This window comes from Neovison vison, chromosome 6, assembly GCF_020171115.1.
Source record: "Neovison vison isolate M4711 chromosome 6, ASM_NN_V1, whole genome shotgun sequence".
Lineage (NCBI taxonomy): Eukaryota > Metazoa > Chordata > Mammalia > Carnivora > Mustelidae > Neogale > Neogale vison.
The window spans coordinates 172,943,368-172,965,264 of NC_058096.1; the positions used below are offsets into that span (position 1 = coordinate 172,943,368).

General features: G+C 49.1%; 1 protein-coding gene across 4 annotated transcripts in view; it reads right to left on the reverse strand.

Moving 5' to 3' along the window:
• The window catches only part of MTMR14 (myotubularin related protein 14), a 45,946-nt gene that overhangs the window by 6,164 nt on the left and 17,885 nt on the right, over positions 1–21,897 (reverse strand). For all 4 annotated transcript variants that reach the window (XM_044253068.1, XM_044253069.1, XM_044253066.1 and 1 more), the window contains exons 8-17: positions 17,474–17,544; positions 16,784–16,858; positions 11,193–11,259; positions 9,827–9,912; positions 9,482–9,558; positions 9,180–9,216; positions 6,815–6,885; positions 5,983–6,041; positions 5,660–5,798; positions 4,757–4,933 (exon numbers count right to left, since the gene is read on the reverse strand). In XM_044253068.1, coding sequence (XP_044109003.1) covers positions 4,757–4,933; positions 5,660–5,798; positions 5,983–6,041; positions 6,815–6,885; positions 9,180–9,216; positions 9,482–9,558; positions 9,827–9,912; positions 11,193–11,259; positions 16,784–16,858; positions 17,474–17,544 — 859 coding nt within the window. The remainder of the gene's footprint in view (positions 1–4,756; positions 4,934–5,659; positions 5,799–5,982; positions 6,042–6,814; positions 6,886–9,179; positions 9,217–9,481; positions 9,559–9,826; positions 9,913–11,192; positions 11,260–16,783; positions 16,859–17,473; positions 17,545–21,897) is intronic.

A 21,897-nucleotide genomic window follows, 5' to 3' on the forward strand; every position in this document is an offset into this window, starting at 1 on the left:
ATTCTCAGTACATAGGTAACTTAATCAGCTTTTTAAGACCCCACACTCTACTGCCCTGTGTCTTTACTTGAGTACAAAAAAGGCAGGAAAAAGAAAAGGGAGAGAGAGAGGTCTGAGTTCTAGCTCCTAAATATATCTACAGAGCCAGAGGGAACATAGGGCCAAGCTACCCTCAAACTGGAGAACTGTGGAGCTGATGGTGCTTCCAAGGTCATTTGTCCACATCCCCAGGGCTTGGAGGGCTCACACTTCTGCCTAGGAGACTGGATTTTTGGCAACATTTCACTCCCTTATCTGGATACTGCTTAGGCCCCTCTTTATAGCACCAAAAGAGCTGCAACTCCCACTCCCCTCCCCCCCAACCAAAACCATGTCCTGCCAGATACCCAGTGTGGGCAGGACTCAGGCAGGTTATCTTTTAGTTAGTCCTTTTTGGAAAAAGATACAAGAATACCCACACAAGCAGAGCTGTCCCAACCCACAGAGCTGAGGCATGAATAAACAGGTCTGTCTTGCGGTGCCTGGCCTGGCCTTTTACCCAGATGCCTAGTGCCCTGAAATGGCCCTCAGACAGGTGAATAAGGACAGGTCCTTCACCACAACTACAGTTTACTGAGCATTTGTGGAAAGGATGAGTATTTACGACGTGCCAGATACTTAGTTCTATTAACTCACTTACACCCAAATTTATGGAAGCCAGGATCATCAATCACTTGATCATTGAAGGTGGAATGAAAAAACTGAGCTCAGGAGGGAAGTGATTTTTCCAAGTCACACATAGCTAGGAGTGGCAAAGCTAGGACTAAAACTTGGCCCAAACTAGCCCCATAGTACACTGATCTTCCTTCCTGATAAGGGGTGGTAGGGGCTTCAGGGATTGGTTCAGGAATGGGCACATAGTTTTCAAATGGCATAAAGCACAGAACTTGTGATTCGTGGTTGGAAGGGAGGTCCTCATGTGATCCCTGGATGTGAGAAAGGAAGCAGAGTGCTCAGGAGTGGCTGTTCACCATTAGGGAAGCTGGGCAGATGACAGAGCTAGCATGTGGAAGGAGGCAAGGGAAAAGGACCACTGGAAAATGGGAGTTGGAACCTTGACCATACTACACCCGAAGGTCGTATTTTCCACTGGACTTTTCCAAAAGAAGCAACAGTGTTCCCTTACTACTTAAACCTCTTGAGATGGGGTTTTTGTTAATTGCATCTGGAAGCACCTGAGCTGACACAGAAGGCTTGAAGGTACCCAACTAGGAAGAACGTGGAAATTGCCTGTCTAAACCTCTGATTACACAGATGAGAAAACAAAAATTCAAAGCCATCAAGTGACATGTCTGAAGTCATGTAAGGAATGAATGTTTGATCCAAGACCTAAAATCCCAAACTTTGAGGGAGCCTGGATGTCACCTCTAATCTACACTTATACCTGCCAACCCCCAAGCCTTTAGATGATGGTCCCATAACTTCTGCCTAAGTGAATGCTTCCAGGAATGGGGCTTTAGGGAAGATTCCTTCAATTCAACAAGTTCCTGAACTCACAGAGCAACTGACTTCAGAGATGGCTAGGACAGGATTTCTTATCACATTTGGGGAAAAAAAAAAAAAAAGGAAAAAATGTCAGTTTTCCCCAGCCCAGACTTTAAACCTTTAAACACTGGTGTGTGTGTGTGTGTGTGAGAGAGAGAGAGAGAGAAAGAGAAGGGAAGGAGAGAGAGAAAGAGGTAGGGAACATCTGCATTCCCACAGCAGCTCAAGAAATATTTTAGGATTCTAAGTGTCCTTTTCTGGGTCTTAAGCTAGCAATGCCTTTAGGCTTCTTACCACTCATCCTTGGTTTGAAGCCATGATGCTATGCAAGACAATGTCAAACATGGGACAAGAACCCTTTGTGTTGCAGAAAGCAATCTGGTTTCTCTGCCTCATTAAACACAACCTAGGACAGAGCTCACTGCTTATAATGAGCAGTTGATATGTGGTGGAAGATGGGGAAAGAGAAGTTAGCTGGGCAACAGAAGTTGGTTCCTGTGTTTCTACTTAGCTATTCAACCAGACTGCTAGGTGTCCCTTAGCCAAGTTGATCTGCTCTTTAGGCAGCTTAGCTTCAAGCTGGGCTCAGTGGTGGCACCATCCCTCCTCAGGCAAGAATAGTGCTGTGCTAGCAACCTCCCACCCCTAAAGATGTCTACTCTGCAGTAGAGACCAAGGCCACATGGGGCTGAGCCACTTACTAACCAGGACCTTGGGAGGCATGTGAGCTCAGAGCATTGGCCCTGCCTCTTCTCAGCCCCTAGCCCTGCAGCTGATTAGAGATTTAAAATGGTCCAGAAATGCAGCTCAATGAGAAGCTGTCGCAGTGGCAGCTAATAAAGCAAAAAGCCACCAGCCTTCTCATACAGGAGGATGAGCTTGGGACTGGATAAGAATTAGCACCCCACAGAACTTTTTTCCCAGCCCAACACCTACTTCTTAACTTCAAATAAAGCTTTACTGGCTCCTTTCCTAGGGAAGTCCTGCTTTAAGAGAGATCCGCTTATAGAATTTGGAGCATTCAAAACCCCAAGAATTCACATAATGAGGGGAATTTCAGCTGTCACAGATAGCTTTACTAAAAGGTTTCTTTCCATAACAGTTCCCCCTACTGCATTAAAAAGCTGATTGGCTGTTGTTACCTAAGAGAGGCAGGGAAGCTAATGACAGGATCCCTCAGGCACTTTAAGATAAAAGAGACTAAATTAATTTTAATGTTAATGGAAAAACATAATTAGAATGCTCCAAATCTGAATAATCTTGTCTTTCAGAAGCTCTGGCAAACAGGCAGCCAGTCCAGAACCTTGTTGCCTGGCCAGACCAGCCGGGCTCCAAGCGGGCATTCCCAGAATAGACAGGCAGAGCCAAACACTTCAAAGCAGCCCAGCCCACGCCTCTTCAAGGCCTTGTGCCCCACTTTGGTCCAGCTATCCCAGCCTTGACTAGGCTAAGCACACAGGGCTGAAAGGCCAGAGGACACCCCCAACTCTCCTCTGTCTGTCTTCTTCGGCAGGGGCCTTTGTAGCTCTCCTGGGCCAGCCCTAGGAGTCTGAGCCACCCAGTGCAGGCAGAGAACCACTGGTGAGACTGAAGGAAATGATCACAAGATTGGGAAGTAGGATCTCTTGGCAGGAAGAAGGCGATAATAAAAAGCTGGGGTGTGCAAAGAGGTGAGTACAGCCTCAGCGGGAAGCCCCAGCAGTTGGACAGTTAAGGCTACAGTAGGACCCAAGAGGATAGGAGGACTCTCTGGACTCCTTCCCCACTGTTCAGCAATGTTGCTCAGGCAGGAAAGGAGGTGGGGACATTGAACAAGAGTTCCAGCCCAGAACTGCGAGGGTTAGGTCATGGTGCCCCAGCCCCAGGGTAGCCCTGAGGAAAGCCAGGCGTGCAGACAAGGGTGGCATGGCAGTCGGCACACACAGAGGACAGGACCGAGCACAGGCATGTGGCCTTGTTAGCCTGGCACCATATGTGCCCAGCTGTCTTCATCAAACCTGCTGTGGGGCCAGAGGGGTCATGGTCTTTGTTTAGTATCTAGTAGACTCAGCTACACCACTGGCAGACACAGCAGCACTCCAGGCTGAAGGGCTCACCTTCAGAGGTGAGCACACAGGACTCCCCTGGTCAGTGCATTCAGTGGGACTCCTACCGGCCTAGAGTTGATCTGCTTTGCTGGTATGGGGAGGGTGCTCTTCCTCCACTGCCTGCTTTTACCCATGGAGAAAAGCCAGAAGGTAGGGATAGGGAGAGGGTTCCAGAAATTTCAGGTCTTTTCTTGTAATAGGCCTATGACTTTGGGGCTCAGTTTCCTCACCGTTAACAGACCTGCTACGAGGAAAAGACCTGAAACTTTAGGAACAGTCCATTTCAGAGCCCGTTCAAACTGAGGTAGACTCCACAGCTCATACTCCTTATGCTAAATGCTTCTTTCTCCTTGGAATTTATCAAGGGACTCGTAAGTCACAGACTGCTTTGTTCTCTCCAGAAGGGGCAGACATTCTCAAGACTTGAGAAAACAAAGCAATTCACAGGATTCTTTCCTTGTGGGTATCACATAGAAAAAGTGGTACAGGGTCAGCCAGGAAATGCTTTTCCCAAGTGCCAGACCATCCCTCAACCCTAAGGCCCTGCCCAGTATTCAGCTTTACTCTCTTTTAGGGAACACTATTCCTGCAGCACACTCCAGCCACACCTGTCCATCTGACTGAGCACTTCTCAGGTGTACAGAGTCTCCCAAGGTTTGCCTGAGCCACACATATCTAGCCTAACTCCCTGTCTTTTCTCACCGCCTCGCCAATCCAAACATGGAATTCGAGAACCAAGGACTTTGAGGATTTGGATCCATCTTGTTAAGCAGAATGTGAGGGCCATGAAGGCTGAGACCCATCAAAGGCAATAGGGGGAGGCAGCCCTCACCCTCTGCCCATCACACTGCCATCAGTACACCTTCTAGATTCCTCATCTGCTAGGGCTCTGGGGAGGAGTCTCAAATCATTCTACAAACCAGCTCTTGCTCAAACATTAATGCATCCTCCGGACAGGGGTAGGGCTGCAAGCTTGTTAAACCCCTCTGCCTCCTGGGTACACTCCCCACCAGACTGCATGCCAAGGAACTCTGTCCCAAGACACCATCTTAGACATCAGCTCATGGGCCGGAACCCCACTCTCCAGGCTTATTAAGAGGGAAAGGCTAACCACTTCCACCATTAGAGGATTTGGAGCCCCTCACCTGGGTTTGGGGACCTCCAGGGGACTGCTACCCATCCTGAAAAAGTCAGAATGGTTCGAGGATGAGGAGCTGGAAGACTTGGCTTCCCCCAGCCCCTGGTGGGAAGGCAGGCGGTCCTCCGAGAGCTGTGGCCGATTCCAGAGCACACTCTGTGGAGAGGATGAGTGGCTCTTCCTCCTGCAGCAGAAAGAGTAGGGCTGTTAGCCAAGGCGCAACCCCAGGCAAGCCCTCTGCCCACTTTTACCAAATGTCAGGGCCCAGTCCTTACCTCCACTGGGAAAATGCCATATGGAGATGGGTACACATTAGCATTCCCTCAGGCTCAGCTATGAGCAGCAAGGATTGGGTCTTCATAAGAGGGAATGTTACATCCAAATAAAACGCTATACTACTGGCCTCAGAGTACACACTAGATTCCTCACAGCTCAGTAACTGCCTCTCCTTGTAATACAAAAGTTTGAATCATCTGTCTAGAGACAGAGTCATCAGATTCTCAGAGGACTTCACCCTCAAACGAGTTCCCAATTCATAATCATCATATTGAACTCACTGTTTTCTTCTTTTTTTCTAACTGGCCCCACACCCCCAAGCAAATGATACAAGGGAGCTCCCCCAGGGAATCTCTTTTAACACAAGCTTCCCCTCACCCCACCCTGTCTGCCCAGCCTTGAGGCTTCTTTCTTAATCCCACAGGGAGCCCCAGCCCTTTATGTTCCCGGGCCACCGCACACTGTGCCCCTCACCAACCAGATGGCTGGCCTCTGAGGTCTAGGAGAGACAGCAGGGCATGGAGCTGTGCTCTCAGCCCTACTGTGAGGGGCTCCCTTTGTACTTGGGGCTCCCTGGAGCTCGTGGCCCTGGGCCACAGCTGTGAGCAAGCTTAGTTCCAGCCTGGCCCCTCACCAAGATGCCTGAGTCTGTGCTCCTGCAGGGAGCAGCTCCACAGCCTCATAGGTGAAACTCCCGGCAGCTCCTGGGGAGCTCTCCATGACCAGAGAGAAGTCACTGCCAAGGCTGGTAGTGCTGCCACGGTCCTTTCGTCCTGAAAGAAGCAAGTGTCATCAGTCATCACATTATCTTCTCATTATCTTCTCAAACTACTGGTCCCCTAGCTCTTCCACACCATACAGCTGGAAAGAGAAGTTTCTAGAACAAACAGTTCCTGCATGGTCTATACTCAGAAAGATGCACATACGCAAGGAAATCTGTTGGGGCCTATAACTCACTCAGCATACAGATATCTTCCAGAGTGAAGCCTGCATCGCGGGCTGGCAAACTCTTCCTCCTGTAAACAGAAACCAGAATAGTGAATTACATTCTGGGATGGGGTCTTCTTTGTCGTCTCCATGCCCAGCATGCCGCGTGCCTGGGAAAGAAGCTCCAACTCACTGGCAAATCAAATCCTACCTAAAGTGCTGCAAAATGTCAGGCCACTACTGAAAGGCCAGCAAAGCCTGACTCCTTCCTTTCACCTTGGCCCCTCGGCATTCAATCTGGCCCAACACACCTAGGAGCTTGGATTTGGAAGGCAAGTCAATTCAAAGACACCAACTCTCAGAGAGTTGGTAAGGGAACTGCCAGGCAAGACTCCTGTGTTTCCCAGGCTGGAGGCAGACTCTGTTCCATGGTGGTGGGCTGCAAAGAGATGCAGACACACCTCTGCAGGACCAGCAGGAGGACAGGCAGAAGAATCTGCTGTCTCAGCCAGAGCTGGGGTGCTGGGAGTCCTCCTGTCCCTAGGCTGGCTTTTCACTGCAGCAATGTGCCATGCTCTCCTAGTCACCAGAGACCACTCCTTTGTCCCAAAGCCTTTCTGTTCACATGAGTGCAGGCAGACCCCAGCCCTGCCTCAAAGGCAGAAGAGCCTCTTTCCCCACTGGCTGTCACCAGGAATCCCTACCCTGGCCTCAGAGGGAAGGCAGGGATGAGACGCTAACTTGCCAAGCATGCAGGGAAGCCAGGCAGGAATCAGACGGTGAGTGAGACCCTGCCTACTCTTCCCACAGTGGCCCTTCCCAGAGTACCCTGCCCAGTGGGAGAGAACAGGTGTCTCCTCACCTCTGTGTCTTCAAAGCAGAGAACTCCTCAGAGATGATATGCTTCAAAAAATTGAAGCAGAAGAAGAAAATCTGAAGAAACCAAAAAGCAGCACACATGAGAAGACAGCTTTCTCCAAGGAGAGAAATCTAGGTGACTCAGCTCCCAGGAGAGGGGAGCCAGCCACCTGGTCAGCCCCTGATGGACAACAGCCCTGCCTCAGGGACCCTGATGGATGTTCTGCTCTATAAATGGTATAAATGGGTGGGAGAGTGTTTGGCAGGCAGGGTCATGTGCCTGGGTTAGGGCAAGGAGGGAAGGAAAAATATACAAGGGTAAGCCAGTGAGTTTTCAAACCATCTTCAAATTCAACATGCATGTTCTCAAGCCACTGAAAAGGATAAAGAGAAGGCAGTTTTCCCCGCTCAGCCTTTCCTAAGAATCCCAAGGAGAGAGGCTAACTGGGAAGAACAGCTGGGAGAGAGATTATTTGGGGGTGAGGAGATTAATGGGCACTGAACATGATGGAAAGGAAAGGGATCAGATTTTGTAAGAGGAACACCCAGAAATAGTAGTTCAGAAGAACCAGGGGTGAGGGGCAGCCAAGGTCTGGCTCAGAGTCTGAGGTGGGCAGGCGCAAGAGGCGGCTCCTGACCTCTAGCTGCAGTCCCACCACCTCTCTCCTCCCTTCCAGCCAGTGCCCTATCAAATGGGCCCCCATGAAGTGCACACAAAGTAGTCTCTACAGTTTTTAAACAAACTTCCCAGTGATTCTGAAAGGTGTGGTCCATCAAACCCTCACTTGGATAAACAAAAACATGGTATCCCAGAGCCCCATATGATTTCCTCAAACAAACACCATCCCCCCCACCCCCGCCATCAAAAGGGAGGGAGGGTACCCCAGGTTAGGTCAGTATGAAAATGTTGGGTTACATAAAATTAAATAGGTGTCTTCACCACAGACTCTTTAATCTTTAATATGCTAGCGTGCTGTGAACCTCAAGGGCTGGGGAAGAGGACAGAATGCCGTTTAAGTGTTTTGTTTGTTTGTTTCTTTTAAAGCATCAGCGTCTAGAGTGTCTGGTAGAGGTAAGAGAAAAGCCCACACCCTGACAACCAACCCTTCCAGCTGAGGAGACCCTCCTGTTGATGCTGAGAGGTGGCCAGGGTCTGAATCCAGAGCCCAATGGATTTGGCCTCATCCTCTGTCCAGTTCCTGAAGCCAGAATCTGGCTGGCTCTGAGAGTTGGGGAGATGGTATGGAGGGCAGAATGTTCTGGAGTGCCAGTCAGTCTCCAAATGAGAGGCTGCAAAGGGGCTTTATGTGCTGTTTTCAATGCCAAAGTCACTGCCTCTGACAGAGTTCATGGAGGCCTCTGAGGAACAGGCTTATGAGCTCTGCAGCCCTGGCAGATGTGATAAGCACTCAGAAGAAGAGATTTAGAAGGGGAGAGGAGCTGCTGAGAGGGAGGAACAAAAGGAGGAGGCACAAGATAAGATGCTTGGAAAGAAGGCAGCCTTAGGAGGGTGAGAAAGATGTTTCAGGAAAATGGGGCGGGGGGGGGGCGGTGGACAGGGGGCAGAAGAGAAAGCGCTAATGCTCTGTGACAGCTCCCACCCTGGGCACCTAGAGTGATTCTCTTTGTGAGGAAGCATGATCGACACCAGGAGACTCAAGGTGAATCACATTACTCAAGGTCACCAAGTAATAGGTGGGACAAGCAGGGTTCAAACTCAGGTCTGAGTCCAGGTCTGCATGCAAGGAAAACAGGCTGAAAAATAAGCATACCAAAGAGGCAAAGACTGCAAAAAGTAGAAAAAGATGGGGTATAGAGAAGGCAGAGAGAGGAAGAGGGGACAGTGCCCAAAGAGTAAGGAGATCCTGGAGGCTGGCTGGCTGTGCCTGGTTTGGGTCTGTGACTGGTGTGGATCTGCTCCCTGGGCAGATGGGGAGCAGCTGGGCAGGACCCTGCTTGCTTGGCTGGCCCTGGGGCTTAAAAGTTGCTGAATGGTGTGAATAGGAAACAGAGACTGGGAAGAGCCTCTGGGCTGTAACTGTAGGGCTGAGGAGCCCAGGAAAGGCTTGTAATTTCATTCCATAACTGAGTGCAGAAAACAAGATCATCCATATGAGAAAGATGGCAGCAAAAGCAAGGAGAAGAGGACTGATAGCTGGAGGTCATGGCAGCCATGTGGGAAAGCGCTATTCTCTACTGCACAGGAGAGGAACAGAGGCTCAGAAAGGGGGCTATTGTGCTGATGCTTTTGTGGCCGTGCTGCCTGATCCCTGCATGCACTAGGCAAGGAACTGCCCACTATGTGTGGACGCCAAGCAGGATGCCGTGCTGTTGCTCTCAGAGCCTCGGCATTTGCTCACGGTACCCACCTCCTCTCCTTTGCTGAGCCGATCTACCAACATGTGCCTGCAACAAGAATGCAAGGAGGTCAAAGCGAACAGCGCACCAAGATAGGAGGGCAAAAGGGGACAAAAGGGAGTTACGGGGACACACCATGAATTTGGCACCACAATCTCAGGTGGGGCCTGACAGGCACCTTCGTCTTTCCCAAGGAGGTAGAATTGTCTTTACCTCTAACCCTGTCACAGGAGCCACCACACCCACATACACACAGAAACACTGTTCCCAAGGCATTGCCCACCCAACAACCTAACATTCCCCGAAGGCTTACCCAAAGAGGAACCAGTCATAGGCCACGGTTAGGTAGAGGATCTCAGCAGGCTTCAGGGATGTGTGGATAAGTCCATCCTGGAGGAGACCAGAGAGACATGCTAAGATTGGAAAAATGACTCCCCATGACAAAGCCCTCTCCTAGTCCCAGGAGCTGAACTGCAACTACAGACCCAGTGACAACCGGGCTGCCCAAAAGTCCCCAAAATAGTGTTAAACCTAACACGTGCTCTGAACACCTGGGGTTCCTCACTCCAAATCTCTTAACTTCTGGAGACAGTCCTACTGCTCCCAGAGTAGATCTTGGTAGATCCTTGACCCCACGGCCCAGCCCATCCATACTCACAGCCCACAAGGAAAGGCGTAGGAGAGAGATGAAGAGGGGGGTCCGATCCCAGCCTGAGATACAGTGGACCAGCAGCCCGCTGTCATCTATTCAGGAGCCACGCAACAGGAAACCCAGAGGAAAAGCAAATATGGATGCATGAAAAGAGGGCATGCCACCACCCTGGTCTGGTATCAGAGAGCCATACCACCCTCAGTCTCCCTCCTCCTGGTAGGCCTCCCCAAGATTCTTCTCCCACCTACTCCCAGTAAGGGGTAGGTGGAAGGCACTTGTCTCTGTGCACACCATTTCTTCTTTCTGGTTACTTTCTAGAAAAGCAGTACTGTTTGGATAGTACTGCCCAAGTCATTTAGGTGGGGCTGACATGTATATCCCCACCCAGCATTTCTCAGGGGTCCCTACAGATATTTTGGAGGAAGGCAATTCTTCAGTGTGCAGGGCTGTCCCAGGAACTGCAAGACATTTGGGACTCTTGGCTAACATGAACCAAATGTTAGCAAACTTCCTCCAGTTCCTACAACACCCATTTTTCCAGAAGTCCCCTTCCTCTAGGTTCCTACAACACCCTGTTCCCCAGAAGCAGTACTACACCAGGTAGAGAACCACTGCCTAACCCCAGAGGTAGGCATGTGCCCTTTTTGTACTTGGTCACAGCAACAGCTTCAAGGATGGGCACTTGACCTAATCTGGGTCAATGAGCATGAGCTCTGGGAGAGGCTCTATCTCTCTTCTGGGGGAGTTCAGATGGCAGGAAACAAATCTAGAATGGTTACAAAGCTAATGAGACAGTGGGTATGAGAAACAAGAAGATTCTTTGTGAAATTTCTTAGGCACCTGGCTCTGCTTTGGGGCTTTCTTGGTTATGTAAGCTTAATACATTTCCACTTCTTTAAGAAAGAGCAACCCCACAGAAGTCTTGACTGGTATCGATGAGTTAGTCAGTCCACCCTAGAGACCCTGAGCATGATGGACCCATCCAATCAAAACACCCAAAACAGCTGGGCCAGAGATCAGGCCCTCTAGGGACTTTTGTATATGCCCATTAAGAAACCAGAACTGATTTTTCTCTCATCTTCCTGAATTAGAAGAGGCTATTCTGGCCCCACACACAACACTGATGATCAAAGGTCAGCTGACCTAGTATAGAAACACCATGAATAGTTCAGATGGTAATTAGCTCACAATTTTGTTTTATTAGGTTTTGAGGATGTGGAATAAAGCTGCCAATGGACAAGGGAATCCTTAAATCCTTCTCCCATAAAGCAAAAGGTAGGTGTGTGACCCCCCAAAAACATATGCACAGTATCACGACCTGGGAATACCCAGAAGATCCAATACTTGAGGCCTCAGGCACAGGCAGACTCACCATCGCTGTTAATTATGGAAAGCAGCAGTTTCAGGTAGTTTTGTGTTTGTTGCACCAGGTCCCAACTCTATTAAAGAACAATAAAAGGTGTCTTGGAATCAATATGTAACTCAGACTGAGAACTTAAGGTGTTTAAAAAATAAAATCCAAGGGTTATTCTTGGGCAACAAGTACCCCAGCATCTTGGTCACAAGCCATAGGCCCCAAATCCCAGATAATCTGAGATTTCACTCCCACTCCAAGAGCTCCTCCCTCCTCTCTCTGCACCCTCACCCTGTGGACCACCCTTACCCTGCATTCTAACATGATGTGATGGTGGAGTAGGAAGCCATGCAGGGGCTGGGCAACTCAGAGCCCCACACCCAGCAGCAGTAGACACACATTAGCCTCATCTAAGCCCTGGGCTCCCAGCAGGCTGTCTAGGGAGTTGATAGAGGCAAACAGAGAGTCCTGAGCCCGTAACCACTGGTGCCAAATGGAAAGAGCCATTCTTTTACCTGCTATCACATCACAGAAAATACCAACCTCAACCTCCTCATCAACCATGTTTCATTCACTTTTTACTGCTATTCACTACATACTCCTTTTTTTTTTTTTTTAACAGATTTATTTATTTTAGACAGAGAGAGAGAGAAGAGCATGAGTGGGAGGGGGAGAGGAAGAGAGAATCCCAAGCATGGAGCTCCATGCAGGCCTTGATCTCATGACCAAGATTACAACCTAAGCTAAAAGCAAGAATAGGACCCTCAACCAACTGCGTCACCCAGGCACCCCTGTGTACTTGTCTTTTGATGAATAGTAATTGCAATCTGATTGGCAGACAAAATCTTTTAAAACAGGAGGCCCATGAGTTGTGGGGGCGGAGAATGAAAAATAAGAAAAACTGCAAAAAACGTATAGTATAGTAGTTTGTTCTAGCCCAAACAAAAAGTCTAAACCAGATGCTCTGAAAAAGTCTACTGGAATTTGGAATTCCATGGAAGGGCCTGACCCAGTTCTGAGGCTCCTTTACCCCCATCTGGGGACAGCCTCCCAACATAACTGCTTCTAAGTGTCCTGGGGCTATGTGGAGACGCTAGCACGTGCCAGTGAGAGAGCATTTCCTGGGGGAAGGTGAACACGGCACCTGTAATTGGAATGGTTTTCCCAGGAATTTAAAACAGGCTCATTTACCTGACCCTCCCACAGTCCCTGGAGAGTTATGACCTACTTTCAGCAGCTCTAGAGACGGCCGCTGCAGCACTGCACTAATAAAGTCATTACCCATAGTAGCACAGGGGTCTTGTCCCTCATCTGGCTCAACCTGTCGTACACACCATTGCCAACAAATTTCCTCTGAGCTGTGATTCTTGCAGGTGTGGAAAAGCAGGAGGGGACATTGGGGGGAGGCAGGAACCGTGCAGCAGCACAAAGCCCAGGGAGGTCAGGTAAGCCAGGGAAAGGCTGCAGCAGCCAGGAGAGGGCAGGAAGTGACCAACAGCTGTGGCCTGCAGAGCTCCAATAACCATGGTGGCTACTGGAAGGGGACATCAAGGACCAAGGAGAGCAGCAGATACACTGCGCCCAGTGTTGGGGTAGGAACCGTAGGCTCCCAAAGTCATATAGCTAATCTGACCTGTGGCAGAAGCCAGCCCTGCCAGACTGTGAGATTCACATTTATAGTCACATGCTATACTGAAGGGACTTCTCTGATAGCAGAGTATGAAACTAAAGTTTGAGGGGACTGCAGAAAGTAAGGAAGATCTGAGAAATGCACTAAAATCTAGACTCAGCACTAATTCTCTCTTCCTAAGTGCTCCACGAACAAGTCTCTGGGGACAGAACTCAGCACCACACCACTGCTTACGTGTCTATGCTTGGAGTACTCTTCCCTGTGGTTAGCAAACTCCTATTCACCCTTCAAAGGCCAAGCCCTATTATCTTCCACTGAGACTTCAGAAGCCACTGGTCAATACCTCTACTACCCAGGTGATGGTTATACTGTTGCCTTTTTTCCTAAACTGAGCCCAGTGAGGGCGGAGGCTGTTTCAGAATCTCTGCGTCTACAAGGCCTAGAGCTTCGGGACTAGAAGGCATGTGTAGGATGTTACTTCTCTGACTGTTCACGGTCAGGGGCCAGATTGAGGAGAAGCAGACACTGGAATCGGGTCTTATGGCACCGAAAGAATGAGCACACCTCTAAGAAATTCACGCCAGTTACATGGAGGGCAGCAACACTCATACAAGTACTGCCAGAAGTGTTCCTGCACTCGTGAACATCACTGAGGGCCTGCCCCTGAGAAACAGCAGTGTCCACAACAGCCCCAGCCTAACTGGGCCGTAGGAGAGGGAAGACAAAGTGAACTTCTACAGGTGTGCTAACTAAAAGGAGACCTGAGGGATCCTGTAGGATCATGTAACCAGCAAGCTGAGCCCATTATGAACCACAGGGACCAGTAGGGGAGCTTCCTGAAGGTAGTGGCATCCATATAAGAGGGGAGGGAAAGGAGAAAAGCTTTTTCTGGCAGAGAGAACAAACAGCACATGCAAACCTGGAGGGCATTCTTCCCTAAGGGGCTGAAAGGAGGTCAGTGTGGCCGGAGAAGAGGGAAAGGATGGCTAGTCACAAGCACAAGGCTGGACTGTGTGGAGCTGAGCGGCTCACTAAGGGTCACTTGGCTGTACTCTGAGGAAAACAGGAAAGTCAGTCAGTGCAGTCTCAGGAAGGGGTGACAATGATGATCTTGTTCCATCACTTGAGTATTCCTATCTGCCAGGGCCTGTTCAAATGCTTTACGTCCACAGTTTCCAGCTCCCCCTCAATGTGGCGCCCGTTCAGACACGAGATGCACCCAGATGACAGTAGCCCCGACTAGGCTAGTGGTACAGGAAATGAAGGCAAGAAGATGTGAAGAGTTTCACCAAGGGCAGAGATTTAGAGAACTGATGGGACCTGGCAATGGATGTGGGAGGAAAAAAACTCAAGTTTTGACTCTGAGCATCCAGGTAAAAGGTTGAGGGCCTGTGATGCTGTCAATTGTGGCCAATTCCATTTCAGACAGCTTGAGTTTAAGGTGGATGAATGAAGGGACACTGGTAAGAGGTGATGTAGATGTGGATCCCCAAGAAAGGCTTGGCCCAGAATCCTGGGTCAGGTGATAGCAATGGGCTGACGGAGTGGACAGTAGATGAGGTCACCTGAGGGAGATAAGGAGGAGTAACAGGGAGTCCTGGACACTCATGCTGAAGGGGCTGACATACCTGGCTGAGGAAGAGGATGGTAGGAGGCCCAGTGAGACCACGTGGCTGAGCACTGCCCTGCCTTCCTACTTTTGTGCCTAGAATTTTATTAGTGTTCATGTCCTTGAGTTAACAGGCTAGCAGCCCACTTCTGAATTATCATCATTAAAACTGATCTGGCATTTCAGTTAAGAACCACTTTCATAGAATGACCATACTTGAACCTTGGCACAACTCCGAAATGGGTGTTGTCAACTCTACTTTTAGAGGAAAGTGAGACCACTTGCTCAAAACCATAAAGCCTGGAGAGAAGGGCCAAGCAAGCTCGGGCCTAGATCCAGGGCCTGGAGATACTAAGCAGAACTACTCCTCAGATGCACAGGACTCCTTCCTAAAGGGACAGACATCCTAAGCAGTGTCAACACATTAAACCCCTATTCGCACCATTAGTGAAGTAGTTCATCAAGCCCAGTTTATGCATCAGAAGAATAGTGCCAGAGGGGCTCCTGGCTGGCTTGGCCGGAATGAGCATCCAACTCTTTGTTTCAGCTCAGGTCATGATCTCAGGGTCATGAGCTTGAATGCTGTGTCATGGTCCATGCTCAGTGGGGAGTGCCTGAGACTGAACCTTGAATCCTGTGTCATGCTCCATGCTCAGTGGCGAGTGCCTGAGATTGTCTCTCCTCTCCCTCTTCCTCCGTCCCTCTGTCCCCTGTGTGCACATGCACATGCTTGCGCACTCTCTAAAATAAATCAATCTTAAAAAACACGGGGCGCCTGGGTAGCTCAGTCGTTAACCATCTCCCTTCGGCTCAGGTCACGATCCCAGGGTCCTGGAATGGAGCCCCACATTGGACTCCCTGCTCGGGGGGCGGGGGGGGAGTCTAATTCTCCCTCTCCCACTCCCCCTGTTTGTATTCCCTCTCTCACTGTGTCAATGTCAAATAAATAAATAAAATCTTAAAAACAAAACAAAACAAAAAACCAGAATGGTACCAGAAAGAAGAGCAAGGGTGGCCAGGGGTCGGGCCCACTTGACACCTCTGCATACAACAAATTAAGAAGGAAATCTGCAAGTTCCTTTGGCCATTCAATCTGTCTAGGTACTACCTAGGACTTGAGACCAGGGGATAGGGTCCCCTAAACCATTTCTTCTCTAGGCTTCCAGGGCACAACAAAAAACTGGCTTGCTCTTCTTCCTAAGTTCCCTCTTGCAGAAGTACCTGCATAGAGAACATCTGATACCACTCTAACTCATTCGAATAGTTATGCAGTTATCAACTTTGTAATCAAGGGCTGGTGTAAAAGATAAGCACAGCCTCTGCCTTTACAGACCACTTACAGACCAGACCAGGACATAAAGCTCAAGGGGATATGGGGGCACACAGCTGCCTAATCGGTGTTCCTGGCCTCTCTGCCAGAGGGAGACCTCAAGGCTGGATGGGAACTGCCCAGACCCAGGGGCAAAAAAAGGGAGGGAAATAGATTGTTTCCTAGGTAGGCGCTGGCTTGGACTGTCTGGCTTTAGGCTCCGTGCCAGTTTCTATGCTGAGGATGCCCAACCCATGGTTCCCCATCCTCTGGGAGCTCAGTCTACCAGAGATGGAAAAGCAGATCTCTACATCAGTGATTACAAATCAGTGGAAAATTCCATGACAGATATGCCCAGGGTCAATGGAAATGCAGATATAGGCGTCCAACCCTCTGGAGAGAGGGGAAGGGAGGTACACTGGAGAAGTCTTCCTGGAGTGTACATTGGAGCTGAATCCTAAAGGCAGTGCGGCAGCCAGATAAGATGAGGTGAGAAGTGGCAGTCAGGCAGAAGGAATAGACATGGAGAAGGCAGTGGGGAGAGCAAGGCTACTAGTCCTGACTGAGGCAAGTGACAAGGAAACTGATGATGGCCTTTAGGTTTCTACACTGGGCTAAACATGCTTAAGACTGGGGCCCCTTCCATGGGGAGAGGGGAGAGGAGCACAATAGAAATAATTTTAAAGTTTCTATAATCAAACGAGGTCAGACAGCTCTGCACTTCCTCTGGCAGAACATGCATTTAAAAGGAAAAATGAAAAAAGTCACTAAAGCCCAGAGCTGGAAAAACAGACTCCATGAGGTCCTCTGGAAACAGAAGCTGCTGGTAGACGTAAATCTTTGAGTGAGTCATGATCAGAAAGCTTTGATTTTCTGGGCCAAGAGCAAATCGGGAGAGAGCTAAATGGATAAGCAGCTCCTTCTTTCCTAGGCTGTGTGTGAGAGATCAGAGGGCACCAGCCGGACCTTCTGGTATCTGCATGAAGGACTTCTGGGGCAGGCATTGGGGATCCCCTCCATCCTCCTCCCTTAAACTGCCCTGCTCCAGTCAGGCCCCTCACCTGATATTGGCTCCAGTCAATGTTCAGAGAGGAAGTCAGGAAATCAGGGATGCTCAGTGGGGCATCGACATAGTCCTGGGGGTAGAAAGACACTTGTGAGATGCAAGAGGCCACCAGGAGAAGCCATGGTGACAGGCAGGTCATAACCCTGAAGCTGTGGCTACCAAAGGCAGGCACAACATCCCTCCACAGTGCTTGCCTTCTCTGGGCCAGAAACATATGCTGCCCTCGGAGGGACAGTTTTAAAATCAAAGGGACTAGACACTGCTTCCAAGTGGAGTTTTCCAGTGGGCCATTCTAGTGTTTGCTGCCAAAACAGACATGATGAATCTATAGTCAGCATCCAGCAGGCTCCCGTGGCCGGCTTCTGCCGACTGGGAAAGGAACAGAATGCTGGTCCCACTTTTTACACAGATGATAGAGCAGAGAGGAAGGTGTCCCAGAAAAAAAAAAAAAAAAAAAAAACCTTTGAAGAAAGGGATAAATTAAAAGGAGAGAGGAAAGCATATATGAGAACTTCAACATGTACACATAAAGACAAGAGGGAGGGAAAATAATGATACTCATCCATGGCAGAGAAGAGAAAGGAAAAGGTAGTTGTTTTCCCCAAAAAGACTGCAAGCTGTTCTCCATGCCCTCCCTTTGCAAAGAAATGTTAAGACCCAAGTTGATGATTGTTACTGCTCATACCTGCTTCCAGTTAAAAATGAGCCCTTCAGCCATGTAATCCCGATCCTTATATTCCTTGAAAAATTCACAGCCTGGAAAAAAAGGGCAGAGTTAAGACATCACCTTTGCTAGCCCAGCTTCCTGAGATGCCTCTCAGTGCTAAAGGACCAAAGCAGCTACCAAGTCATAAGCTTTTCCATACTGGTGGGCCCCATATGTGACCACAGCTGACACGGCTGTGGACCGGCACGGACAGGCAAGAGCTAGTGCTCCTTGGGTTTCCAGTTACAAGCCTTCCTGATAAGGTACTGTCAGCCTGCAGACCTCTTTGTATCTTTATCCATCTGGGCTCAGTGGATACTGGTCACTTCTCCCTGATTTCAGGTCCTTTGTCCTACTTGTCCCTGAAGTGCCAACGGCCAGCAAACAAAGCGTGGTTTACGATCTGAGTGACAACAGCACTTTTCTCAGCCACCTCCCTAGTAACTGAGGATCATTCTCCCTCCTATCACCAACCTCACAGGCCTCTGGTCACATAGTGGAAAAGACCACAGACAGTGCCTGAAACATGACAGGTGCTCAAGAGACATATCCATCTCCAAAAGACCTCGCTGAGAGGTGCTTTCCTGTCTCATTCTCTAGAAAAACTGTAAGAAACTCTGCCAGAGTAGGCCCTCAGGAATACAGAGAGGAACTGTGGAGAGAAAGGGTTTCAGCAACATTCTCGGCTTCAAATCTCAGCCTTTCACTTAGCTCTGTGACTGCAAGCAGGTGGTGTAACTTCCCTAAGCCTTGATTTTCTCATTTATGAAATGGTTAAAAATGAAACAATAACATATAAAACACTAGCAAGCACAGGTACAGATGTCTTTCAAATGATAGCCATTAGTGTTATAAATAATGGTGGTTGATTATACCATGCTGCTGCTGCTGCTGCTGCTGCTGCTACAGGAAGGGCCCACACGGCCAGCCCTGCTGCTTATGGTCAACTGCTTGGCTCACAGACAATGAGGCTCACTCATCCACCATAGCACGGGGAGCATCCTGGGGCTGCTATGACCTTAAGAGTGGGAGAAGGCACTTCAATGTAGCTTCTTGAAGTTATTCTCACTTCCTCAACCAGAACCAATACAAACTTTGGAGGCCACATGCCTTTGGCCACAAGTCCAAGTCTAGTGAGGTCCCCACCCAATGGCAATAAAGAGCTATTGGAATTCTGGGGAGGGGGCCACAGGCCAAAGAAATTCACATGAAACTTGCCCAGCTATTCTTGGGCCAACCTCCCCTCCTGTGTGAGGCCACCCCAGGGAAGATAGGAAAGGTTCCTTTGGAGAAGGAGGTCTGGAAATGCAGCCCATGTCCTATATCCTGGGCTTCCATTCCACACACATTTCTGCACTCTAATCCCTCAAGGCCTCACTGCTGACTGAGAAGTCAGGAAACCATCCTCAGCTCTAACAATCCAGTCTATTCTAGGGTGCCCCCCTGGCAGAAAGAAGAAATACAAATATCAGACAGAGGCCCTGGGCTTATGAGCCCAGATTTAGAAAAGCCACCAATTATTGATCAGAGCTCCTTTGAAGGACTGTTTTTTTCCCCAAACTCGACCTGCTCAAATCAACACTGCAGGCTCAGGGCTGAGCTCCGGCCAGCCTGTGATGCAGAGGCAATTTCTTGGGAGAAATGGATAGACTTAAAATAGATTCAGTACCCAGGGAAATGCCTGACATTCATTACCTGAACAGGCTCCTGAACCCACTGAGAGACAAGAGGGATAAGACCAAAAGTGGGGGTGAAAAGAGCCACTGGCTCAAGGAAAAAACCAATCAGACTTGTGCAGCTGAGTCTTCGGCTATTTTGGTATGTTGAAGGAAGTGCTCCCAGAACACTTCTCCGGGTCAAGGGCCAGTCCAAATCCAAGTTCATTTGACAGAGTTAGAACTGAGAGCATCAGAGCGCCTGGCTGGCCTCACGGTCTTCAGAGGACTCAGCTGAGATGCCATGAACAGCTACAAAGCGCGGCTCATGACTGGGGTTTCAGTAATGAGAACTGTTTCTTTTCCTTGAGAAGAAGTAATCCAGACTTGTAAAGAAATTCAAGAACATAAGCATAGCAGGTAAAAAGTGCTTCCCCCATCCCCTTACCCGGATGTGTGATGGCATCTCCCCCACCTCTGGCTTTATGGTTTCTATTGATTTGGATCCTATTGATTTCCCTCCCACTAACACACACACACACACAACTATCAGATGTAGTACATAGAAACCTTGGAAAGAACAGGGAAAAAAATTCACAGGTTGTAGCATCTTACCATTTTGGCTATTTCCTGCTGGTCCTTTTGTGAAAGCATTTTTTCCCTTACATTGTTGACATTGACATTGTACTATACAATTCTGTGTCCTGCTTCACATCTTAAGCATCTTTCTGTATCAAAAAGTCTAAGCATTTTTCTATGACTATGTAATCACCATTCTAACTAATGAGAATGCTTCTCATGTTCTGCTAGTATGACCAGACATCATGATGAACATGTTCAGCCCCATATTGGCTGCCTTAAGGCCTACTGCATCACGGGGTCAACGGGTGTTAAGATTTGGGGAGTCTTCTGGCAAGTTGCCACACTACAGCAGAAAGGATATGGTGCTACAGTTCTGGGGCAGTGGTATGCAAACTTCTAGCAAAACTATTTTTTCTAAACCAAACTCTACTTAAAACGGAAATATAAACAAAGAAAGCGATGAGTGGTTCCTCACACAGCACTGACTCTTCTTGTTCAGCAGAGTACTTTGGCCTGCAGACCCCCAAAACAACTCCTGGGAGTTGGGAGCTGGGTCTGAAAATCTAACTGCTCCAGCACAGACACTCTGTGTGGAGGAGGGGGGCCAGGGGTGTCATGGCGGGGGGCACTCTGTCACAATGTGGCTCTGAGACTGTCAAGCCCACAGCAGCAGCAGCATGGTTTGCCTCTGCCCCAGCAGCTTTCAGGAAAGAGGAACTTCCCTGAGCCTTTCCTCCCTGTGTACCCATCATTTAGCCTAGTGTTTACTGAGCATGTGTTAGGGATAAATCTGGGACTTTACCTTGAAATAAGCACCATTACTCTCATTTTTATGGAGGATGAAGCCACTGTGAGATGGGGCTGAGGTGCTTGTTCAAAGACACACAGAACTGGGCGCCTGGGTGGCTCAGTGGGTTAAGCCGCTGCCTTCGGCTCAGGTCATGATCTCAGGGTCCCGGGATCGAGTCCCACATCGGGCTCTCTGCTCAGCAGGGAGCCTGCTTCCTCCTCTCTCTCTCTCTGCCTGCCTCTCTGCCTACTCGTGATCTCTCTCTGTCAAATAAATAAATAAAATCTTCAAAGACACACAGAACTATAAGGCTGAGACCCTTGCCCTGCTCTATATGGCACTAACCCCTAAGCTGGCAGAGAAGAGTGAAGAGAGACTCCAGGAGAGGCCACTACGGTAAGAGTGCCGGGCTATCAATGGTCATGGTTTGAATACCACCAGCTCACAATGGGGAGGATACCCTCTCCTGCCAGGCACTGATAACCCTGTAGTTCTAGTGAGAAGACCCAGCTGTACAAGAACCTGTTGTCACTGGCCAGCTTTTGCTACTAGCTCTGTGGCCCCAATATAAGAGGACAAGGTCCAGCACAGGATGGAAGCCAGAGCTGATGCTGAGAAGCAGAAGAGAGATGTCAAGGAGAGAGAGAACACTTCCTGCTGTTGACAAAGTCTTGTGCTGACATTAGGGCTCTTCTGGCCTCCCTTGCTGAACAAGCAGGTATTGTCAGAAAGCTTCAATGTTACCAACTGGACTAATGTACTATCCAGTACATTCAGTACTGCCCTGGCCACAGGTCTCACACATATCAGGGCACCAGAGACAAATGCAGCTAGCTCTGTGTACACCAAAGTGTTTACAACATGGTGAGGTCACCAACGGTGTACAACTAGGGACACGGCAATCATGTTCTTCATCACCTAGGGCCTCACTTAGAGAAATTTCCATAAATAACTTGATCATCCCAAGACAGACATTCAAAGGTTCACAACCACAAAGGCCAGCGCAACATCATTAGTTGCTGACACAGAGTAGCCAGTAATGTTTTATGCTGAAATAGTATTTTATCTGCACAGAGTACTTTCACAAACATGATCCCATCTAAGCTTCACAACAAAACCTTGAGTTTAAGCCTTTCCAAGTTCCAAATGACACCTGAGAAAAGCTGAGGCTTGGAGAGGTGAAGTAACTTGCTCAGGGTTATAGCAGTAGTAGTACCTGAGCCAGGAGTTAATCCCTGGACCCCAAATAGAAAGTGCCTTCCAGGACAGTTTCCTACCCTAAGTGTGAAAGCTTAAAACTGAGAGCCATGGTGTCCTATGCTGATCAGCATAAGATCCTCTGGGGTGGTGGGGCACTGGGGGAGAGGGCAGATGGT